The sequence below is a fragment of the Monodelphis domestica genome, chromosome 3, assembly GCF_027887165.1.
Source record: "Monodelphis domestica isolate mMonDom1 chromosome 3, mMonDom1.pri, whole genome shotgun sequence".
Taxonomy (NCBI): Eukaryota; Metazoa; Chordata; class Mammalia; order Didelphimorphia; family Didelphidae; genus Monodelphis; species Monodelphis domestica.
Window position 1 is genome coordinate 55,248,935 of NC_077229.1, and position 24,099 is coordinate 55,273,033.

Genomic DNA, 24,099 nt, shown 5'->3' on the forward strand with positions numbered 1-24,099 from the left:
AATTGAAAGGATTTGCCAAATTTATCAAATCTGTCAAATTTGACAGTTGAGAAAAATGAAATCCAAAGAGAAGTGACTTGTTCAAGGTCACTTGGCTAGAAATAGAGTGAGGACTCAAACTCAGCTCCTTTAACCTCAAACCCAGTACTGATTTCCCTATGAGGGGAATTTTTTTCAGCCAGCTTTTACCCTCCAGGTTCTCAGCATCCTTTTTACTATAGGTCCCTTCCAAACTACACAATGATCCAGAAGTGATAATCAGTACCGAGGACAGCTCCCTGGCCTTGAATTTCATGCTTCTCTCCATAAAGTAAAAAAATCCTCTTTCTCTGGCATATCACCCTGGGCAGTTGAGGAACCCAACAGTCCCCCTAGTTGTTCTCACTTACTTCATTCTATGCCTATTTGCAGTGAGGCTATTGGCAGCCAGGGCTCCTAAGAGAACAGAGGAAATTAATTACTTCTCACTTTAAATCAACTTAATAGTTGTTCCCAAAGATGTCAATTTCTCAAAATGGTAGAGAGAAAAAAATTGGAGAACATATAGAGAGGATATAAATAACAGCTCCAATGATTCAGTAGAGTCAAAGATAATTGTCAACTGGCAAGATTTAAGGAATTTTTTTTAAAAAGCAACAACAACCCCCAACAGTAACAGGCAGTTAAAACTCGGCCAAGTTGGCAATAACAACACTGTTTCTAAGTTGAGCTGAAAAATTGGGAACTCATTTTAGCAGCTACTTCTTCCCAACAGGGAAATTTTGGGGCAGGGGAGGGAGAGGGGCTCAAAGGAGATTATTAGAATGTAAAAGTTAAAACTAGAAGCTATAATGGAAGCAAAAGTCTGAAAAGGAAGCACTATGGTCCCAGGGTAGCCATTTTAGATATATTCAGAGGACCTGGGTTTGAATCTCAGCTTTGCCACTTACTCCCATGTATTTTTTTAAAAAAACCCTTACCTTCCTCTTAGAATCAATACTGTGTATTGGTTCCAAGGCAGGAGAATGGGAAGGGCTAGGCAATGGGGGCTGTCCAGGGTGACACAAAGTAGGAAGTATCTGAGGTCAGATTTGAACCTAAAACTTCCTGTCTCTAGACCTTGTTCTCAATCCACTGAGATGTCCCTTCTCCCATGTAATTTTGAGCAAATCCCTTAACATCTCAGGGTCTTGGATTACACATCTATAAAATGAGGATGTTGGACCAGATGATCTCTGAGGTCCAATTGGGCTCCAACTATATGTTGTTATGAACCTATATCATTAGGTGAGACCCTTCTCTGTATCTTAGTTTCCCCATCTATAAAATGGGGGGATTAGATTCTGCAGTATAGTAAAAAGAATGTCGGCTTTGAAGTCAAAAGATCTAGGTTTGAATCTGTCTCTTATTAGCTGGGTGGTTTGGGGAAGGTTAAAGATTCTAAATAGCTCTGGTAAAGCTTATTTGCAGGGGTAATAGACTCTAAAAAGGTTCTGGCTACTGAAGCATATGAACACAGTGGATAGAGCACCATTCCTGTGCTTGACAGGACTCATCTTCCTGAATTGAACTCTCCATCAGACACTTACTATCTGGATGACCCTGTGTGACATGTCACCCTGCTGCCTCAGTTTCCTCATCTGCCAAATGAGATGGAGAAGGAAATGGCAAACTACTCTACTATCTTTGTCAAGAAAACCCTAAATGGGTCATGGAAAGCATGGAACAACTGAACAAAAATGGAAGCATGTAGCAAGATATCAGGCAAACTGACTTCCTAGAGGTGGTGATAAGCCAGGAGAAAATATACTGTCCTTTTTTATTGATTCATAGACCTAGAGCTAGAAGAGACCTTCCAGATTATCTAGATAAAACACTTAATTTTACAGAGGAAGAAACTGAGGCCCATAGAGGGAAAGTCAAGTCAATAAGCATTGATTAAGCATCCGCCATATGCCAAGGCATGGTGCTAAGTACTGGCAAAATAAATGGGATCAGAAAGAAAGACAGTCCCCTGCCCAGGGTCACACCAATAATAAGTAGCAGAGGCAGCAACCTAGAGCATAGAGCACCAGACTTAGAGGCAGGAAGACCTGAATTCAAATGGACTTCAGACACTTACTAGCTGTGTCACCCTGGACAAGTCACTTAACCTTTGTTTTCCTCAGCTTCTTCATCTATAAAATGGTAATTTTTATTCTGCCTTCCAGGATTGTTGTGAGGATCAGATAAGACAATATTTGTAATAAGTACTTAGAACAGTGCCTGGCACATAGCAGCATATATAAATATGAGATATCATTATTTTTCCATTGATTTCTTTATTGATTCCATATGATTTCTTTAACATAGAAAAGGAATCATTCCTTGAGAGGTCCAAGTGCCCTACTCCAAGTACGGAGATTTTGGCAGATGTCATCAATTTTACTACTGAAAAGAACACAGCGGTATGCCTATTTCTGCCTGGTCTAGACAGTTCTAATCCATTCCCAAAGCCTCAGTTGTCCCTCAGCATCCCAGCATCTCTTAGAAATCATATGGATGCAGAAGAAAAACATATGATTTATTGCTTGTTTATATAGATATAGGATGTGGGGTTTTGGTTTTTAAAGCATGATTCTATTACAAAGAATGAATAATATAGAAATAGGTATTGAGTGATAATATGTATATAACCCAGTGGAATTGCTTGTTGGCTCCAGGAGGGGGAAGGGAAACATATGAATCATTTAACCATGGGGAAATACTTTAAAATAATTTTTAAAAATCATTTGATCAGAACCCCACTTAACAGATGGGAAAAACTGAGACTTAGGTAAAGAGACTTGCTCTGGGGTACAGAGGTTCTAAACAATATTTCACCATATGGAATGCTTTCAGACTCCAGATCTAGGGAGCTTCATAACAATGAATCAATAAAAATTTACTATTATATGAAGACAAAACCAAAGACGAAACTGTCCCTCCCCTCAAAGAGCTTAAATTCTGCCATCATGCCACATAGTCTTCCTAAATGGCTTGGAGAGGAATACATTACATTCAAGTAAGCCAAATCCTGTCATGATGAAAAGGAAATCTGACAGGGGCCCATCATATTAATCATAATATTAGCCACAAATAAATGTGCATTAGGTTCTTGGAATTGATATCCAGCATAGCCAGGAAGGTCAGTAGAAACCCCCTGATCCTTCTGTGTTTGCAGCATGTCTTGGAGAAGAGAATTTTCTGGGCACATCCTGCCTTACCAAAGGGTCCTCCATATTTCCCAAAGGCACAGAAAATAATTAAAATCAGGAGACACAAGGGAAGAGGTTGAAATCTCCCAGAAACAGTCATTATAGATCTTTACGTTGGGTTTTATATCATTCAGTAGGAGCATTTTTTTAAATGAGGAAAATAATTTTACAAGTGTGAGAGATTAGAAATAATGGCCAGATCAATCTTGTCCTCTAATGAATTGGAAATGCACAAAAAGGCATTTTACAGTAAAAGCTTGATCATTGCAACTGTCGTTTGTGATGGAAAAAAAAAGTGGGAGATACAAGGCGTGGAGGAGCTAGGATTCTGCTGTCAGGAAGAGGAAACTCACACAGCCCATTGATAGCTATCAGCCTTTTCCTGAAGAATGTTTCTGTCTTCATATTTTGTAACTTTCTGAATAAACTCTTAATCAACTGGAAATCTTTCTTGTAGGCGTCTCCATTCATTGGTCATGTAAATGAGCATGCCAGGAGAGACAGAATGCCCTGCTACATTGAATGTTGGATGTGGAGTTGGGAAGACCCAAGTTAAAATATTGCCTTAGAGAATATCTGTTGGGTAAGTTACTTTATTGGTTGAGCCTCAGTTTTCTCATCTGTAAAATGGAAATAATAAAAATAACTTTACCACCGTGCTGTAAGATTGAATGAGGTAACCCATAAAATGCTTTTTTAATTCTTAAAGGGAGATATAAAGATTAGGTTGATATATTAAAATGCATCTCACTAACTTTCTTTCTAAACTCTTCCCTCTCTAACCTTCTCCTTTACTGCAGAGAGCAACCAAGTGTCATCCTGGATTACCTCACTATCTCGCGTGCCCTGTATCCAATCTGTCACCAATATCCCTGTCCCCTTCCCTCCAAGGACCCTGGTGCCCCTCCAGCCCAGACCCTTATTGCCCACACCTTGATTACTGTACTGGCTATGAGTCAGTCTGCCTGTCTCAAGTCTCTCCCTACTCCAATCCAGCCTCTATCCAGCCACTAAAGTGATTTTCCTAAGGTGTAGCTCCAATAATATCTTCCTGCACCCCAATAAACTCTGATGGCTCCCTGTTGCCCTCAGATTCAAATACAAATACAAAATCTTCTGCCTGGCATTCAAAGCCCTTCATAACCTAAACCCTTCTTCCTTTTCTCATCTTCTTATACCTTCCTCCCTAACATACTCTATTTAATATCAGTGACACTTGGCTTCCTAGCTGTTCCAGAAACCAGACTCTCCCTCTCTTGGTTCCAAGCATTTTCTCTGGCTATCCTCATACCTGGAATGTTCTCTCTTCTCATCTCCACTTAGTGGCTTTCTCTAAATCCCAACTAAAATCCCACCTTCTCCAGGAAACCTTTCCCCAATCTCTCTTAACCCTACTTCTCTCTCTTAATTATTTTCTATTTATCCTGTGTATAGTTTGGTTTAAATTTGTTTGCATATTGTCTCCCCTGTTATATTTTAAGTTCCTTCAGGACTGGAACCCTTTCCCACTTTTTTATGTATCTTTGTTCCTTAGCACAGAGCCTGGCACATAGTATTACTTAATAAACCTTGATTGACTGACTGAACAGAGATAGAAAGAAACTTGACTAAGCTTGCACAGTTTCATGTTTGGTAGACTTGAATACAAGGTCTTGAGCCATGGAATCACAGATTTAGAGTTCAAAGGGTCCTCAAAGGCCAATTACTCCACTCTCTTCAATTTACACACGTAGGCAATGAGGGAAAAAAGGTAAAAGTCACTGAGGCTGCTAGAGGGCAAAGAAGGTAGAGCAATGGATTTGGAATCAGAGATCTGAGTTCAAATCCTGCCTCAGACTTGTGACTCTAGGAAAGCCACCTAACCTCTTAGCTTTCATTTCTTCCTCAGTAAAACGAGCAGATTGGACTCCTTTCCAGATCTGCCTATGCTCCTATGCCTTACCCACTATCACATAGTAAGTCACAAAGCTGGGATCTGAACATGGGTCTTCTTATTCCAAAGGCTATTGATGGAACTATCCATAATATTATGGTACCTCCTTTTTGATTCTTACATCCAGGATGATCACATCCTGTCTGTGATTAGAATATCATACATTAAACCCATACACTGTTAATTCTTTCCTTCCTCCTCCATACTCCTGAACTTAATTGCTGGGCATAGTGGAGAGAGTGTGAGACCTGGAGTCAGGAAAACTTGAGTTTAAATTGGACCTCAGACACTACTGGTTGTGTGACCCTGGGTAAGTCACTTAATCTCTATCAGTCTCAGTTTATTTGTCTATAAAAAAAGATAATAACAATAACTACCTCTTGAGTTGTTATGGGGCTCAAATGAGAATATTTGTAAATGTTTTACACACCTTAAGTGCAATACACCTGCTATTATTATTATTGTTATTATTATTATTATTATAGCTAGACGAGACCTTCAAGTCCATCTAATCCATCATTTTATGGATGCAGAAACTGAGCCTCAGGGATGCCGAGTTTAACTTGCCTAGTATCACCCAGCTGAGAAGTAGCAAAGGCAAGAGATCTCAACCCAGGTCTCATGGCCCCCTTCCCATTGTTCCATATGAATCCTGTACCATATTTCCCTCTCTAATGTCTTCTCTTCTTGGGCTGGACCCAGACTCAAGACATTGGGTCCAGGGATGGGAAGAAGAATGAATTTAGGCGTCAGGCAACCACATTCATCTCCAACTCAATAACAAAGCCTCTGCCCCCCCCAGATGATGAGCAGACACATATTTCTTCTGGGGCCCTAGTAATATCTCCACCGGATAACATCGGCTAAAACACGGCTTCGTGGGGAGTCAGCAAACCCATTGTGCCAGGTAATAGAAACTATGGCGTTGCCCATCACCTCTGGCTTCATAAAATCTCTCCTTAATATGAGATCTTTAATCAATGATCAAGAATACAACCTCAGGAGTTATCGCTCGGCAAGCCAGTGGGGGCTGCTAATAAACTCGGGAGGAGAAAAATCGTTTCATCAGATTCCTATCGACGGCGAGGTTGAACAAGCAATATGCCTTTCTTCATTTTGTGATCAGAGAGCTGGATAAACATACTGTAATCTGCAGGGGCAGTTCTATATAAGGAAGAGCAATTACTTGCCGCCTTATCACCAGAGGTAGAGAAACACATCGGGAAGCCACTGTTATTAGTTTTGTTTCTGCGAGGGACCCCAGAAACCACCCTGGCCAACTCACCCAGAGCAGAAGTTCCCTCTAAGTTTAACATGTCAAATAACCGAGCTGAGAAGCAGCAAAGGCAAGAGATCTCAACCCAGGGCCATGGCCCCCTTCCCACTCTTCCCACTGGTTGCCACTGGTCATCCAGTCTTTACTTAAATGCCTCAGACAAGGATAGCTCTGAGGATGATGGGGGTTTTCCATATATTAAGCTAAAATCTACCTACATCTCTTCAGTTTCCATTCATTGTTCCTGGTTTGTTCTCTGGGACCAGGGAGGCAGAGGCATGAGGTGGAAACAAGAGCAATTCTATTTGAAGAATTGAGATCCTCTGACTTGAGTTCCGATGCTATCTTTGCTGCCTACTACTCCTTGGGCCTCAGTTTCCCAAACTGTAAAAGGAGGGGATTGGAATAGATGGTTTCTCAGGTTCCTTCCAATTAGACATTTATCATCTCATGCCTACTCCTTCTTTCTTGTAGCTCTTCAAATTCTTGAAGATAGACATTCCATGATGCCTCATTGGTCCTGAGCATCTTACCTAGCTCTCTTAGTCAGTAAATTAGCATTTATTAAGTACCTACTATATACCAGGCATATATTGGGGTTACAATATTTACTAAATATTGGGGTTACAAAAAGAGACAAACAACAGTCCCTTTTCACAAGTGGTTAATGATCTAATGGTGGGAGACAACATGTAGGGATTGAGAAGTGTTGCATGTAGAAGATGAGGTTTTAGAGTGCAGCTAGGTGGCTCAATGGATAGCGAGAACCTGGCCTGGAGATGGGAGTACTGGGGTTCAAATTTGGCCTCAGACACTTCCTAGCTGTGTAACCTTGAGCAAGTCACTTAACCTGGATTGCCTAACCATTACCACTTTTTGCCATGGAACTTAATGTCAATTCTAAGATGGAAGGTAAGAGCTTTGATTTTTTAAAGCTAGCTGTGTGATCCTGGGTAAGTCACAACCCCATTTGCCTAGTTCTTCTGCCTTGGAATTGATAGTATTGAAGCTAAGATATAAGATGAGTTAAAAAAAAACCCAGTGATATTTTATCTGAGATTTAAAGGAAGCCAGGAGGAAAAAAATCAGAAGGGAGAGCATTCTAAGAATGGGGAAGAGCCAGAAAAAAATAGTCAGACAAGAAATGGGGTGTCTTCTTCACATGTGACATGAAGAAACAGGCTCAGGAAGGAGAAATTACTTGTCTAAAGTCACATTGGGAGTAAGTAATAGAGCTAGCCCTGTTACCCCGAATCTAATAACAAACTAATAAATTTAGAACTGAAATGGAGCTTGGCATTTATCTAATCTAGATATGTCAAACTCAGGGTCACATGGCTTTCAAAACTCCTCAGTGGGCCTGAACTAAACTAAAACGTTATTGAGAAATATTTAAGAAACTAAATAGAAATACAATAAAATGCAGGAAATGTGAATTTGTGGTTTTCTGAGTCAATAGCTGGCCTTTCTCTTTTGATACTGATATACCTTAATTCTAATTTAACCCTTTCATTTTACAGATGAAGACACTGAGGCCCCCAGAGTCACTCTACCTAGGTAGGAAAAGTCAAACCCAGGTCCTGTAGCTGCAGATCCAGTGTGTTTTCCACTGTAGGGAGTGTAGTAAGGTACTTCTTGCATTTTTGCAAACGCCTTACTACAGGTATTACACTTGCTTTTGGCTTGAAAGAAGTAATATTTCCATCTGCAGGAGTTGCCCTGTCCAGGGCCCTGAAGCTGCATAGCCCCATGTTGATTTCAGAAGGTCAATAACCAAAGCTTAGTTTTTAGCAAACAGAAATCTGTGATCAGGGCCAGTTCCTCTAAACTGAGAGTGAGAAGATGCAAGTCTGACTCTGGATTCCATGTACCTTGGACAAGCAAGCCCCCTCTCCCTGGGGTTTGGTCAAAGCTCTTGGCCTCCCTAGGCATGAGTCTCATCTACAAGATGAGGGGGTTGCTCAAGATGACTCATATACTTCCCATCATAAAACTCTGGATTTTGCTTATGATAGAACTTTTAAAAGATCCCTTACTTGGGGGCAGCTAAGTGGCTCAGTGGATAGAGAGCCAGACCTGGAGAGGGGAGGTCCTGGGTTCAAATGTGACTTCAGACACTTCCTAGCTGTGTGACCCTGGGCAAGTCACTTAACCTCTATTGCCTCCTTACTGCTTTTCTGCTTTGGATCCAATATACAATATAGATTTTAAGATAGAAGGTAAGGATTAAAATAAAACCCTTATCTTCTGCCTTAGAATTGATACGAAGTGTTGCTTCCAACTCTTCTGCTTGGGAACCAATAGATGATACTGATTTAAAGTCAGAAGGTAAGGATTTAAAAACAAACAAACCCTAATATTCTGCCTTAGAGCTGATGCTAAGTGTTGGTTCCAACTTTTCTGCTTTGGAACCAATATACAATATTGATTTTAAGACAAAAGGTAAAGATTTAAAAACAAACAAACAAACAAACAAACCCTAATATTCTGCCTTAGAATTGATGCTAAGTGTTGGTTCCAAGGCAGAAGAGAGGTAAGGGCTAGGCAAACAGGGTCAGGGTCACACAGCTAGGAAATATCGGCCATCAAATTTGAACCCGGCCCATTCCAACTCCCAGCCTGGCTCTCCATCTACTGAGCCACCTCGCTTCTTCTTATGCTAGAACTTTTTAAAAATCCTTGTTCTGTTACTGAATAACTGTGTGACCTTGGCTAACTCCCTCAATTCCTCCAAACCTCAGTTTCTTCGTTTATAAAACGAGAAGATCAACCTGGGAACATAGACCTGGCTGTGGAAAGGACGGCAGGGCTCATGTAGGTGAACGCCCCCATTTTCTATATCAGGAAACTGAGACCCAGGAAGATGAAGCAATTTACCCAAGGTAGCACACGACAAAAAAGACCCCAGGTCCTTCACCTGCGAAGCCAGGGGTCTTTCCTTTGGACGAGGCTGTCTCCAGATGATCTCTAAGGTCCTCCCTCATATTCATGCTATGGTGGGCTTGTTTCCCCATTTCTCAATCTCGTCCACCATTCTATACCTTGGAAGTATACATCCTCGGAACCTTTTTTGTCCCAGGCACACGGACTGATAAGGGAGGGTCCTTTAAGAGCGGGGAGGAAAAATGGCAAGGGGGGGGGGGGTCAAGCTGAGGAGCTCCTTCTCTGTCGCCGCATGCTCTGGCTCGCCTCCCCACACGAATTCCCTCGCCTCGTCCCCGGCCCCCCTCTCCTCAGCCCGACCCCAGTGGCCGCTCACCTTCTGCAGGAGTTCGATTTCCCGCTGCTTCGCGTTGAGAACGGCCAGGGCTTGCTCATGCTCTAATTCCAACTGTTGCCGCCGTTCTGCGGCCTCTCGCATATGCTATTGGAAGGGACAGAACAAGAAGGAGAGAGGACATTGTTTAGAATCCCTGAGGAGGATCGCGGCTGGCGGCAGAGATGCTGTGGAGCACGAGTCAGCTCCCCAGTCTGACTCAACATGGAACACTCAGTCTAGCTTTGGGGGCGGTGAAAACAGATGGGTGTTTCCACTGAGGCTGTCCTCCGGAGCAACGAGCTGTGTGGGGGAGGGTGGTAGTGGTGGTGGTGGGAAATCTGCCGTGCCTTTGTCTCCCCAGGAGACTCAGATGGAAAATATGCCCTCCTGAAGGAGGGCGGGGGAGAGGAGGGGCTGTCGGGTGACCCAATGGGTTGAGAGCCAAATCTAGAGACCAGACATCCTGGGTTCAAATCTGGCCTCAGACACTTCTTAGCTGTATGACCTTGGGCAAGTCCCTTAATCCCCATTGCCTAGCCCTTACTGCCCTTTTTCCTTGGAACAATACACAGTATTGATTCTAAGATAGAAGGTAAGGGTTATTAAAAAAAAAAATAATCAATACTAAATGTGTGACCCTGGGCAAGTCCCTTAACTCCCATTGCCTAGCCCTTACTGCCCTTCTTCTTTGGAACAAATACACAGTATTGATTCTAAGACAGAAAGTAAGGATTTAAAAACAAAACAAACAAACAAACAAACAAAAAAAGAATCAATACTAAATGTGTGTGACCCTGGACAAGTCCCTTAAACCTCACTGCCTAGTCCTTACCACTCTTCTGCCTTGGAACAAATACACAGTATTGATTCTAAGATAGAAGGTAAAAGTAAAAAAAAAAAAAAACCCAAACTAAAGGACAGCCAAGCTTTCTAGTTATTCCTCCCCCACAATCAAATTAGGGTTTTTAGAAAAAAAGAAAAACATGCGGTTCCTTCTGTCACGTGACTTTATGATCTCAAAAAAAGTCGAAAACCTTGTCCTCAACTTCTTTCCGTTTTCTTCTTTTAAATCCATGACCCTCCCCCCTTCCCCTTCTTTTGACTTTCCCTCTGTGACATAAAGACTAAGAGAAGCCTTTTAATTTCAGGTTTGGGTGGTTACAGCTCTGCTCTTGTCACCTTCCCACTCCAAAAGTTTCAATGTCTCCCCTTTAACTTCTGGGAATAAAAGGCAGAATTCTTTGCCTAGCACAGCCCTTCCTCTAATGGGTAAGTTGTGCTGGGCATCTTTTTCCTTGTCCCAATTTGAACTCAAGGTTGAGGTTCTCTCCCACTGAGTTCTGTGGTTTTCACTCTGGTTAGCCGCAATTTACTATAATATAATATTTAATATCTTTAATAGACTATATCACATAACAGATAAGATGATAATATAGTAAAATCTAATTTACAAAAACTATCTCTTCGGTCATATCTCTCCCTAAACCCCATACTGACACTACTGTCAAGGGAACTGTCAAGGGAACATGGGAGTCAGTCCTGGAAGGGGTCGCGGACATCTCCTCATCCAACTCTCTCTTTTACAGGAGAGAAATTGAGAAATTACATGATTTGTTTGAAGTGGCGCAAGTATTCGAGTTAGATTTCCAGCTCTGGGTTCCTGATTCAAAATTCAATGAGATTTCCTTTACATCTTGCTGTCTCTCCTTTGACTCTTCCTGTCCAGTCCTGTCCACTTCTTTAAGACCCAGCTCACATACTATATACCTCAACCCATTTCTAAATCCCAACTTTTTTGTTAGGATCAATTCTAAGACAAGAGCAGTAAGGTTTGGGCAATTAAGACTGACTTGCCCAGGGTCACATAGCTAAGAAGTATCTGAATCTGCTAAATATCAATTCCAAGGCAACAGAGCAATAAGGGCTAAGCAATATAGATTAAGTGACTTGCCCAGGGTCACACAGCTAAGAATTGTGGGAGACCAGATTTGAACGCAGATCCTCCCAACTCCAGGCTTGTCTCTCTATCCATTGTGCCACTTAGCTGCCCCCATTATTCCCTTAATGTTGCTTTCCTTTACTCTCCCAAATAAATGGAATCACTTCTCTGAAACCTAATGCTTTTCTTATATCTTTTTGTGCATTTGTAATATTCTAGAACATAGCAAATGTTTACAAAATATTCATTTAGGCAGTCGCTCATGGTTTGTTGTCACTTGTATATTTGTCTTATCTTTTGAATAGACTGTGAGCTCCATGAAGGCAGGGATTATGTATTATTTATCATCTAGTACTGCATTGACGAAGATGTGGCACACTTGCAGAGTCAGCACTCAGGGACCTACTCTGGTCCCCCTCTTCCTAGTGCCTGAGGACATTTTTGCATGCCTTACCCCTCTGTCCAGTCACCCAAAGCAAGCTCTTCCTCTCTCTCTCTGGAAATCTGGGGGCTCACAGTCTGTTTGAATTTGCCCTCTGGGCAGGTTCACCAATGCTGATCTAGTACCTAGCAAAGGCACATAGGTGGTGCCTAGTGCATAGAGAGCCAAGCTTGAAGGTAGGAAGATTCTTCTTCATGAGTTCAAATCCAGCCTCAGACCCTGACTAGCTGTGCAATCCTGGCAAGTCATTTAACCCTGCTGGCCTCGGTTTCCTCATCTGGAAAATGAGCTGGTGGAAGAAGTGGCAAATCCTTCCAGTGTATTTCTGAAGAAAACCCCAAATGGAATCACAAAAAGTCAGACAGGGCTAAAAATAATTGAACAGCCAAGCACCTAACATACAGCTGACACATATCGTGTCCCAAAAGTCTTTGTGTAGTTTTAAAGCTTTTAATAACAGAAAACTACGTGATAACTTTTGGGACACATGTTGATGTTTAGTGATGTAAAGAGGTCAGCATAATAAAGCCCCTTTTCATTTTCTACCACCCCCTTTCTTCTCTTTCTCTCTCTCTCTCCTTCTCTTCCCCTTCTGTCCCTCTCTGTCTTTCTCACTGTATCTACTTCCCTCCTTCCTTCTCTCTCTCAATCCCTCTCTCTGTCTCTCCTTCTCTCCCTATCTGCATCAAATTCACTCACTTACTTTAATTCATCAAGCACTTATTGAACACCTACTATGTATTAGGGACCAAAGACAAAAAGAAAAAAAACAAAATAAAACAAGCCAATCCCTGCCCTGGAGTTGCTCCTCTTCCACTGTGGGGCTTCAGTACATACAGAGGTCAGGAAATCAAACAAGAGAGAGTTTTTGCTCCAGACTTGTGACTTGACTTGTTGCAGGGGACCCTAGGTTTGGATATGCTTTCTCCTAATGCAGATAAATAGCTATTCTGAAATGGGAATCTTAAAAGAGCAGAGAGTACAAAACAGTGTAATTTCAGGAGGAAAATGACACTGACTTCCAGAGGGACAGGAAAGAGTCCCTGTATAGGTCACATCTGAGCTCTGCTTTGAAGGGAGTGAGGGCTTCTAAGGGAGTGCTTACCATTCAAGTTGTGCCAAATGGTGGGTCTAGGATGTGGGCAAGAAAGAGAAGGTTGCCTGTTGTTTTCTGTGTCCTTAATGCTTTTGTGTGTGTCCCTAACTAGACTCTTAAGTTTCTTTAAAAATAGAGCTGGGAAAATGACAGCAAAGGAATGCAATGGATGTTGGAGGAGATGGGGCAAAATTGGGACACTAATGCATAGCTGGTGGAGTTGTCCAACTATTCTGGAGGGCAATTTGGAACTATGCCTAAAGGGCACACTGTCTGCTCTTTGATCCAGCCATAGCACTGCTGGGTTTGTACCCCAAAGAGATCATAGGGAAAAAGACTTGTACAAGAATATTCATAGCTGCACTCTTTGTGGTGGCAAAAAATTGGAAAATGAGGGGCTGCCCTTCGATTGGGGAATGGCTGAACAGATTGTGCTATATGTTGGTGATGGAATACTATTGTGCTCAAAGGAATAATAAACTGGAGGAATTCCAAGGGAACTAGAACGATCTCCAAGAATTGATGTAGAGTGAAAGGAGCAGAACCAGGAGAACATTGTACACAGAGACTGATACACTGTGGCACAATCAAATGTAATGGATTTCTCCATTAGTGTCAACGCAATGTCCCTGAACCATCTGCTGAGATCTAGGAGAAAAAACACTATCCACAAGCAGAGGACAAACTGTGGGAGTAAAAACACAGAGGAAAAGTAACTGCTTGACTACAGGGGTTGAGGGGACATGTCTGAGGAGAGACTAAATGAACACTCAAACAAAGAGGAAAGGAAAAGAGCAAAATGCTTAAATAGCTTAAAGAGAAGCTATTTCAAAGTGGAACAGGCAGGTCCTAGGTGCAAATCTGACCTCAGACACTTCCTAACTGTGTGATCCTGGGAAAGTCACTTAACATCAATTGCCTAGCCCTAGCTACTCTTCTGCCTTAGACCCAATACTCAGTATTGGTTCTAAGAAGAAAAAGAGTTAAAAAAAGATAGATGCCAAATTTTCTAGTTATTCCTTCACTACAATCAGTCAATGAGTCAAAGAAGTCTTTGCTAAGTGCCTTAAATGGGATGGAAAATCCATTAGGACATAGGAATACAAATACAAAAGTGAGATAGCTCCTCCCCCTCAAGGAACTTACATTCTGCTGGAGGAGATAGCTATCATGAGTAGTATTATTTGTATTAAGTGTCTTACAGGTTTTCATAGGCTCAGAGCTGGAAGCTAATAGCCTTAGAGGCAACTTAGTCCACTTCCCTGAATTTTACAAATAAAGGAAACTGAGATATAGAGAAGACAAGAGACTTATCCAGGGCTACACAGTATAAGGCAATATATGAAGCCATTTCTTTTTTATTCAAAATTTAGAACCTTTCCCACTAATGAATCTCTAGTCATCTAATTTTTCAATACCCTCAAACAATTCTCTAAGATTTGAGGTTGAAGGAAAAGCATAGATATGTAGGGGCAGAGGAAGTTCTTGCCAGTAGTTCTTGATGTTGAAGAATGAAGTCCCAGACCCTCTAAAAATCTATATTTTTGTATCTCATTTTATATACTTGATTTAATTTGATTCCTAATTACCTTAGTAGGTAGGTACTATAGTTACTGGACAACTAGGTGGAACAAGAATCCTATCTCAGATACTTCCTAGTTGGGTGACCCTGGCCAAGTCACTTAACTCTGCATGCCTCAGTTTCTTCATCAAATGGGCTAGAGAAGAAAATGGCAAACCACTGCAGTATCTTTACCAAGAAAACTGCAAATGGGGTCATAAAGAGTTGAACATGACTAAAACTACTAAATGACAATTTTCCCATCATCCCAAAGACTTCTACCCATGGGTCTTTTTTTAACCTTCACCTATCATCTTGAAATCAATACTATGTATTGGTTCTAAGGCAGAAGAGTGGTAAGAGCTAAGCAATGGGAGTCAAGTGACTTGCTAAGGGTCACACAGGAAGTGTCTGAGGTCAAATTTGAACCCAGGACACCCCATCTCTGGGTCTGGCTCTCAATCCACTGAGCCACTCAGCTACACCCCCATGGTTCCTTTAAAAGTTTTTCTTTCAAATAAAACCCTTACCTTCTGTCTTAGAATCAATACTGGATATTGGTTCTAAAGCAGAAAAGTGGTAAGGACTAGGCAATGGGGGTCAAGTGACTTGTCCAGGGTCACACAGCTGGGAAGTGTCTGAGACAAAACTTGAACCCAGGACCTCCCATCTCTAGGTCTGGCTCTCAATTCACTGAGTCACCCAGCTGCACCCCTATGGTTCCTTTTCTGACTGCTTTAAAAAATAAAGTCCTCTACATAGTTTAACACACTGCTTGGAAACCTTACATATGCTTGGTGTCGGTGACTACCCATGTTTAATTTCTCTTTCTTTTTTAAACCCAACAACCTTTGGGCCCCCTTTACCATCTGCAGACATAGATAGCACAAAGCTGTAAAGCAGAAGCTGTAATTACCACCACACTCAACAGCAGGCAGGTGGTAGTTTCCCTGATTCTAGGAGAATTCTCACAGGGACTTGTGATAACAGGAAAATAAGTCTGTGATAGAGAGGTCTTCAAAGCAGGTCTCCACAGACAGTATAAGCGGTCCAGCTGGAATAAGGACATATGGTAGGTGTCCCCTGATAATTAAAGAAGAGTACTGTAGCTCAAAAGTTAAAAGAACAATTGTCTCCATCCAGTCTTTTTTTTAACCCTCACCTTCCACCTTCGAATCAATACTAAATATTGATTCCAAGGCAGAAGAGCAATAAGAGCAATAAGGCAAATGGAATTAAGTGACTTGTCCAAGGTCACACAGCTAGAGAGTATCTATGTCCAGATTGGAACACAGGGCCTTCCATGTCCTCCAGCCTGGTTCTCAATCCACTAAATCACCTAACTGCACCCCCACCCTTACCCCATCCATCTTAAATCCTACAAAGGTCTTTCTTGCTAAAGAAACAGATTAGTTGGTTTCCAGTCACCATGAATTCATCATGCCTTGGATGAGTAGTTTTGTAGGCAGACAGGCACTCTGTACCAAGTACTGTTCTAAGTGCCAGGGATACAAATACCAGATAGTCCCTGTCCTCAGGGAGATTGCAATCTAACAGAGGCAGATAAGGCATCAAGGAGAGAGAGAAAGTGTTTTGAGTAAAGTAGAGGGGACATGATGACAAGGAGAAATCCAAGGAGAATGTAGAAGAAGGAAGAGTGTTTATTAAGCATTTCACTCTGTTCCAGCCGGGATCGATAGTGCTAGGGATACAAAGAGAAGCAAGAAAAGTAAAGTTCTGAATCCCACAGGACGGTGAATTCGGAGGCCAGTGGTCTTGGTTCTTCAAACTTGCCTTCTTGATTGGATAGAAGGGCAGTACCAAAGATCATCATCGCCTTTTGTTTGGTGTCTCACCGAGCTTCTTCAGGCTGACGTGTTTTCAAAATTTTTCTTCTAAAATATTTCAGACACTGAAACTTAAATTATTCTGAAGAGGCGAGAAAGACACAAGAGACTGAAGAGAGATGATTGTAGAGATATTAGGGCTGAGAGGAAAGAGTCCTAATTTGGAGCTGGAAGACCCAGATTCAAGTCCCAAATCTGTTCCTTTCAGACTGTATCTTTGGGCCAATTGGTTCACATCTCTGGGCATTGATTTGCTCATCTATAAAATAATGGGGTTCAATTTGATTACTTCTAAGTTTCCTTCCATGGGCAGCTAGGTGACATAATGGGTAGAGCACTGGAACTGGAGTCAGGAAAACTCATCTTCCTGGGTTCAAATCTGACTTCAGTCACTTACCAGTTGTGTGACCTTGGGCAAGTCACTTAACCATTTTGTCTCAGTTTCCCTACCTGCAAAATGAGCTGGAGTAGGAAATAGCAAACAACTCCAGTGTCTTTGCCAAGAAAACCTCAAATGGGGTCACAAAGAGTTGGATAGGACTGAAATGACTCAACAACAGCAGCAGTCTTCCTTCTTAGCCTTAAATCTATGTTCCTAGGAACTCCAAAACAGTTCAAGCCATTGAATTCGGCAACTTTGTTAGGAAGTGTTTGGTTCTTCCATAGCACAATAGCTGATTCATATACAATAGGAATTGATTTTCCTTTCAAGTCCTAATCTATATAATGGGTGTATGATTTTTTTATTTGCTTTATCCCATGACTTTCCTGTTCGAGCTAATGAGACTGTTAGAATCTGGTGTTTTGAGCTGCAGAAAGAATGCTTTGCCTCATGTTCCAAAATACCTCCAGGAGGTCTATGCCTGCACCTGGCACGTTCACACATTTGGACTGTTTAGTTAAATGTTTAAATGAATTGGCATTAGAGGAAAAAGGGTTTTTGCCTCCCCTTTAGCCGCCATAGTTTGGTGCAACAATTATACAGCTGTTTAATTACACAATTATTCTAGCTAATTTTTGTGCTTCTGTTTATTTTAGAAATGGGCAATGCAAAATGCAGGCTGGTAATCTTTATTTAGCTCTGGGAAGGAAGTGATTAGCTAGTGGCGGAAACTTGCTCCTTTGCAAGGTTTCATTATCAACATTAACTAAATATGGAAACAATTGGTCTAGACATGCATGTGTTTCAAGATTCTGGCTTGGGACCATCAAAGGGCAAAGGAGAAGGAAGATTTGGGATGGGATAAGATAGCTGAGAGGTTTAATTCTAGGGTCCTCTTAATTAGGATCAGAGAGCTGAGAAATATGGGGAGATTTCAGTTAGTCAACAAATATTTATTAATTGTGAACAACGTTCCAGGCACTATGCTAAGTGCTAAGGATACAAAGATGGGTAAAAAAATCCTTGCCCTCATGAAGTATACATTCAAGTTGGGGAGATAATATGTAAATAATTGCCACAGTAATTCTCATCTTCATTAAGCAAGTCAGAATAAATTTATGTTGTCTATAGGAATCATGAGAAAACTATGTCCCAATATTGATAATGGATTGATGTGAGCTTAATTACAATAGAAACAGTAATATCATATGCTATTTTGGCATCAGTATTCTCTCTCTCTCTCTCTCCAAATCATAAGATGCCTGGGGAAGAAAAAAACTTTGAATCAATCAATAAACCTTTATTAAGAGCCTACTACGTGCCTAAATCCTGATCACTGGAAATAGAAAAAGAAGCAAAAGCTATTTCCTACCCTTAAGTTATTCATAATTCCTTAAATCCCTACAGCAATATAGGGATAGTAAGGTCTTAAAAATCACCTAGCCCATTTGGCTTTTTCATTTTACAAATGAGGTAAGTGAATCTCAGGGAAATTCAGAGTTTTATTAAAGGGATACATAGAGAGAAAGGGCCAGGGGAAGGATTCCAATCCAGCCTTTTTGATCCCAAATTCAAGGAACCATGCCATGTCTTTCACAGGGCTGTCTATGGGAACAGAGATTTAGAGAAGGAAGAGACTTTAGTGGTCAGTTAATATACCCCTTCCATTTCACTGTTGAGAACACTGAGTCCTTAGAAAGAGAAGGTGGCATAGCAGACAATTGGATCTACCAGTCGCACAGGAGATCTGGGTCTCAATACCATCTTTGACACTAACCATAGGACCACGGGCAAATCATCTAACCCATTATGATTCTCAGTTTTCCCATGTAAGAAGCAGAATTAGTAATAGTTGCTGTCTTGACTCAGTTGTGGTGAGGCTGATGGGAGATAACATAGCTCATTGCAAGAGTTTTGCAAAGCAAAGGGCCATGCACAAGTCAAGACTTAGTAAGTCACTTACCCAAGCCCACAAAGGTGGGATTATGAGATAGAGTTAGGTTTTGAGGTCAGATCCTTGAGTCGCATGTTCTTATCACAACATCATCCTGGTCTCCAAAGGCATAACTTTAGTCCTTGAACATCCAGGAGGTTTTCCTTGACTATACATTCAGCCACTTTTTGGATTGTGCCAAGGGCAGGGATTATGTCTTCTATATCTCTTGAGCACTCCAAGATAGTCCCATAGAAGTAGATGGTGCCTTCTTACCCAAAGGGAGCCAGGGGATCCACCTAGGGGCTGTCTCTTACTTCTCTGAGGTAGAAATTGAAGGCATAATTATATTGCTGGTGTTTAGTCATTTCAGTCATGCCTGACTCTTGGTGATCCCAGTTGGGGTTTTCTTGGCAGAGATACTAGAGGCATTTGCCATTTCCTTCTCCAGGTCAGTTGATAGATGAGGAAACTGAGGCAAACAGGGAGAAGGGACTAGCCTAGGGTCACACAGCTAGTTTGCCAGTTCCTTCTCCAGTTCATTTGACAGATGAGGAAACTGAGGCAAACAGGGAGAAGGGACTAGCCTAGGGTCACACAGCTAGTTTGCCAGTTCCTTCTCCAGGTCAGTTGACAGATGAGGAAACTGAGGCAAACAGGGAGAAGGGACTAGCCTAGGGTCACACAGCTAGTTTGCCAGTTCCTTCTCCAGGTCAGTTGACAGATGAGGAAACTGAGGCAAACAGGGAGAAGGGACTAGCCTAGGGTCACACAGCTAGTTTGCCAGTTCCTTCTCCAGGTCAGTTGATAGATGAGGAAACTGAGGCAAACAGGGAGAAGGGACTAGCCTAGGGTCACACAGCTAGTTTGCCAGTTCCTTCTCCAGGTCAGTTGACAGATGAGGAAACTGAGGCAAACAGGGAGAAGGGACTAGCCTAGGGTCACACAGCTAGTTTGCCAGTTCCTTCTCCAGGTCAGTTGATAGATGAGGAAACTGAGGCAAACAGGGAGAAGGGACTAGCCTAGGGTCACACAGCTAGTTTGCCAGTTCCTTCTCCAGGTCAGTTGACAGATGAGGAAACTGAGGCAAACAGGGAGAAGGGACTAGCCTAGGGTCACACAGCTAGTTTGCCAGTTCCTTCTCCAGGTCAGTTGATAGATGAGGAAACTGAGGCAAACAGGGAGAAGGGACTAGCCTAGGGTCACACAGCTAGTTTGCCAGTTCCTTCTCCAGGTCAGTTGATAGATGAGGAAACTGAGGCAAACAGGGAGAAGGGACTAGCCTAGGGTCACACAGCTAGTTTGCCAGTTCCTTCTCCAGGTCAGTTGATAGATGAGGAAACTGAGGCAAACAGGGAGAAGGGACTAGCCTAGGGTCACACAGCTAGTTTGCCAGTTCCTTCTCCAGGTCAGTTGATAGATGAGGAAACTGAGGCAAACAGGGAGAAGGGACTAGCCTAGGGTCACACAGCTAGTTTGCCAGTTCCTTCTCCAGTTCATTTGACAGATGAGGAAACTGAGGCAAACAGGGAGAAGGGACTAGCCTAGGGTCACACAGCTAGTTTGCCAGTTCCTTCTCCAGGTCAGTTGATAGATGAGGAAACTGAGGTAAACAGGGAGAAGGGACTAGCCTAGGGTCACACAGCTAGTTTGCCAGTTCCTTCTCCAGTTCATTTGATAGATGAGGAAACTGAGGCAAACAGGGAGAAGAGACTAGTCTAGAGTCACACAACTAGTTTGCCAGTTCCTTCTCCAGCTCAGTTGACAGATAAGGAAACTGAGGCAAACAGGGAGAAGGGACTTGAAGGTCATTCAACTAAAAAGTGTCTGAGGACAGATTTGAACTTGGGAAGATGAGTCTTTCTGACTCTAGGCCTGGCCCTCTATCTACTTCACCACTTATCATAATAATAGCTGACATTTATTTCATATAGCATTCTAAAGCATGGAACATCCTTGGTTTCCATGGTTTTGTTTGACCTTCAGGGCAACTCTGATATAAGGATTACAAGCATATTACACACATTTCAAAGATGAGAAAACAAGTTTAGGTTTATAATTATTATTCATATATTAAAAACTCATGCTAATATAGCATTATAAAATTTGTCATGTGATTTCTGAATATTGTGTCATTGAATCCCCACAACAGCCCTCTAAGGGAGTGCTAAAATAATTTCCATTTTACAACTGTAAAATGAGGGAGTTGGATTATGAATGAGATGACCACTAAGGTCCCTTCTAGCTCCGGATTTGTGATATATAATCCTATGGCATTTTTTTGTGGCTCAGTTTCCTTCTCTGTAAAATAAGGGATGAGACTAGAGAGCCTTTGAGGTCCCTTTCAGGGCCAGATCTAAAATCCTATGATCCAAATTCAGAGATCTGACTATATCATCATATTACTTTTTATTCTGTAAGCAAACAAACAAACAAAACCAATACTGTGTCTCAGCATAAGAATGGGGCTATTTGAAAACAGAACCAAGTCAGCCTTTCCTTTGTTATTTCCCCTTTAAGGTCTTGATCATTAAATCAATCCAATTAGGAGTTTGGAGATGTTTCTTGACTCTGACCACCAAGGCAGATCTTAACTTGATTCTGAGTCATTTGAAAGGCTTTAGAAAGTTGGGGGCAAACTTTGAAACCCAGGTCTTGACTCCCAATGCTATCTATCAGCAACATGTACTCTCAAGGTAAATATAAAAAGCATTATTGTTCCCATTTTCCAAATGAAGAAACTGAGGTTTAAGGAAATTAAATGACTTATCCAGAGTCACTCAGTTGATAAATATCAGAGGGGGGAAATGTTAAGAAGATATCTCTGGATGCTAAGTTGAGTATTCTTTCTCCTGACTTAAAAAAATTAGAGCAAAAAGCCATGTGTGTATGTGTGTGTGTGTGTGTGTGTAATAGCATATGTATTGGGGACAGGGTGGGGGGGCATCTTGGAATGGAGAACAAAAGATGATGAGAAGGGATATGAGGACTGAGGTGGGAAACAAGAGTCCACATAGAAACTGATCGGAGCTTTCCTTGTGCCAATGGGAACAGCTGTTAACTGTTCTTCCTGACAATATTGACAGGCAGTAATTAAAAACCTTGTTAGTGGTAAAGGAGACTTTCACTTGCTGAGAAGGTAAAAAAGGAATGATCTTCTTGTTCCTGCAGTTTGGACATAAGCAGATTGCTGATATTTTATCTCCAGATGGTCCTCAGGATGCCCCACATTGGACTAGGGTGTGGTGGCTGTGCCTGGCTATATGCTGTTACATGTCATAGTAGAACTATCACTGGGGCTTGGAGTCAGAGGGCCTGAGTTCAAATCATTTCTATGTCGCTAGCAAACATCATGTCCTTGGCCAAGTCACTGGCCCTCTCTAGGGGCTAGTTTCCTTCTTTGGAAAATGAGGAAGTTGAACTAGAAGTCTTCCAAGATCCCTTTAAGATCAAATCTATGATTCTGATTGGCCAAGGAAACTGGCAGCCAATTCAATACACTTCTTTCTGGAGAAGGACTGAAGGCTTACTTTGATTCTGGATTGACTTAAAATTCTTCAGATGCCATAGCTGCCATGCGAAAAACCAACAAATGCTTATCAGTCTCCTTCCTTCCTTCCTTCCTTCCTTCCTTCCTTCCTTCCTTCCTTCCTTCCTTCCTTCCTTCCTTCCTTTCCTTCCTTCCTTCCTTCCTTCCTTCCTTCCTTCCTTCCTTCCTTCCTTCCTTCCTTCCTTCCTTCCTTCCTTCCTTCCTTCCTTCTTCCCTCCCTCCCTCCCTCCCTCTCTCTCTCTCTCTCTCTCTCTCTCTCTCTCTCTCTCTCTCTCTCTCTCTCTTCTTTCTTTCTTTCTTTCTTTCTTTCTTTCTTTCTTTCTTTCTTTCTTTCTTTCTTTCTTTCTTTCTTTCTTTCTTTCTTTCTTTCTTTCTTTCTTTCTTTCTTTCTTTCTTTCTTTCTTTCATCCTTCCTTCCTTCCTCTCTCTACCTGCTCACCTCCTACTCCATCCTTTACAGCTCAGTTTAAATGCTAATCCTCAGGGTCCCATTTGGAAAAGGTCTTTACTTTCTCTCAAGTCACATGGCATTAAATTTTGGGGCTCGTTAATGTAATATTAATAATAATAACCAGCATTTATTTAGAATTTTAAGATTTGCGAAGTACCTTCTTCCACATATTATCTTAGCTGAGACTCAAAGCAATCAATCCGGCAGGATGGCAATATTGTTATCCTCATTTTAAAGGCGAGGAAGAGGGCAGCTAGGTGGAGCAGTAGAATGAGAGCCAGACCTAGAGATGGGAGGTCCTAGGTTCAGATCTGGGCTCAGATACTTACTAGCTATGTGACCCTGGGCAAGTCATTTAACCACCATTGTCTAGCTCTTACTGCTCTTCTGCCTTGGAACCAAAACTTCATATTGATTCTAAAGCAGAAGGGAAAGGTTAAAAAAAAAAGATGAGTGAGCCATGGCACAGCAAGATCATGTGACACCTAGGGTCACAAAACTAGTATGTCTGAGGTAGGATTTAAACTAGCATAGGATCTGGCTCAAATGCTTGTTGATTGATAGAACTCATATCTTCTTGAACCCTATAGGCTGTTTCTAATTTATCTAGCAAAAATTTTGTTTGTATATAATTGTTTGCATATTGTTTCCTCAATTAGATTGTGATTTTCTTGAAAGAAGAGTTTAATTCTCTCCACTCATCTTTTTTGTTAACCCAGTACTTAGCACAGAACTTGACAAATAGTAGGAACTTAATGAATGCTTGTTGATATGATATGATTTAACTTGCCTGAACTCATCATATAATGTGTCTTTTTATAATTATCTGAGTTGGGGTCTTATTCTACTATTAAACTATAAACTACCTTTCTGTCTTTCTGAGTCATTTGTCTTGCACATGCAACGTATTTAAAACATTTTCAGTTGCTTACTTCATCCTTCACCCAGCTACCAAAATGATTTTCCTAAAATACAGGCATGACCATGTCACTCTCCTACTCCTACTCTATAACTTCTGGAGGCTCCCTATTACCTTTACAATTAAGTATAAATTCTACTGTTGGCATATGAAGACCTTTACATCAAAATTGAACAATCTATTATCCCAGACCATATTTTACATACTAGCTTCCTTAACACACACTATGGTCTTATGCTCTCTATTTGTCTGACTCTCACTCACGTTCTCTCTTACTCCCTCCCTTTCTCTCTCTC

The 24,099-nt window shown here is 41.6% G+C and overlaps 1 protein-coding gene across 4 annotated transcripts in view; it reads right to left on the reverse strand.

Moving 5' to 3' along the window:
* Nucleotides 1-24,099, reverse strand: part of RIMBP2 (RIMS binding protein 2) — a 576,724-nt gene that overhangs the window by 126,796 nt on the left and 425,829 nt on the right. For all 4 annotated transcript variants that reach the window (XM_056821917.1, XM_056821914.1, XM_056821916.1 and 1 more), the window contains one exon: nucleotides 9,684-9,788. In XM_056821917.1, coding sequence (XP_056677895.1) covers nucleotides 9,684-9,788 — 105 coding nt within the window. The remainder of the gene's footprint in view (nucleotides 1-9,683; nucleotides 9,789-24,099) is intronic.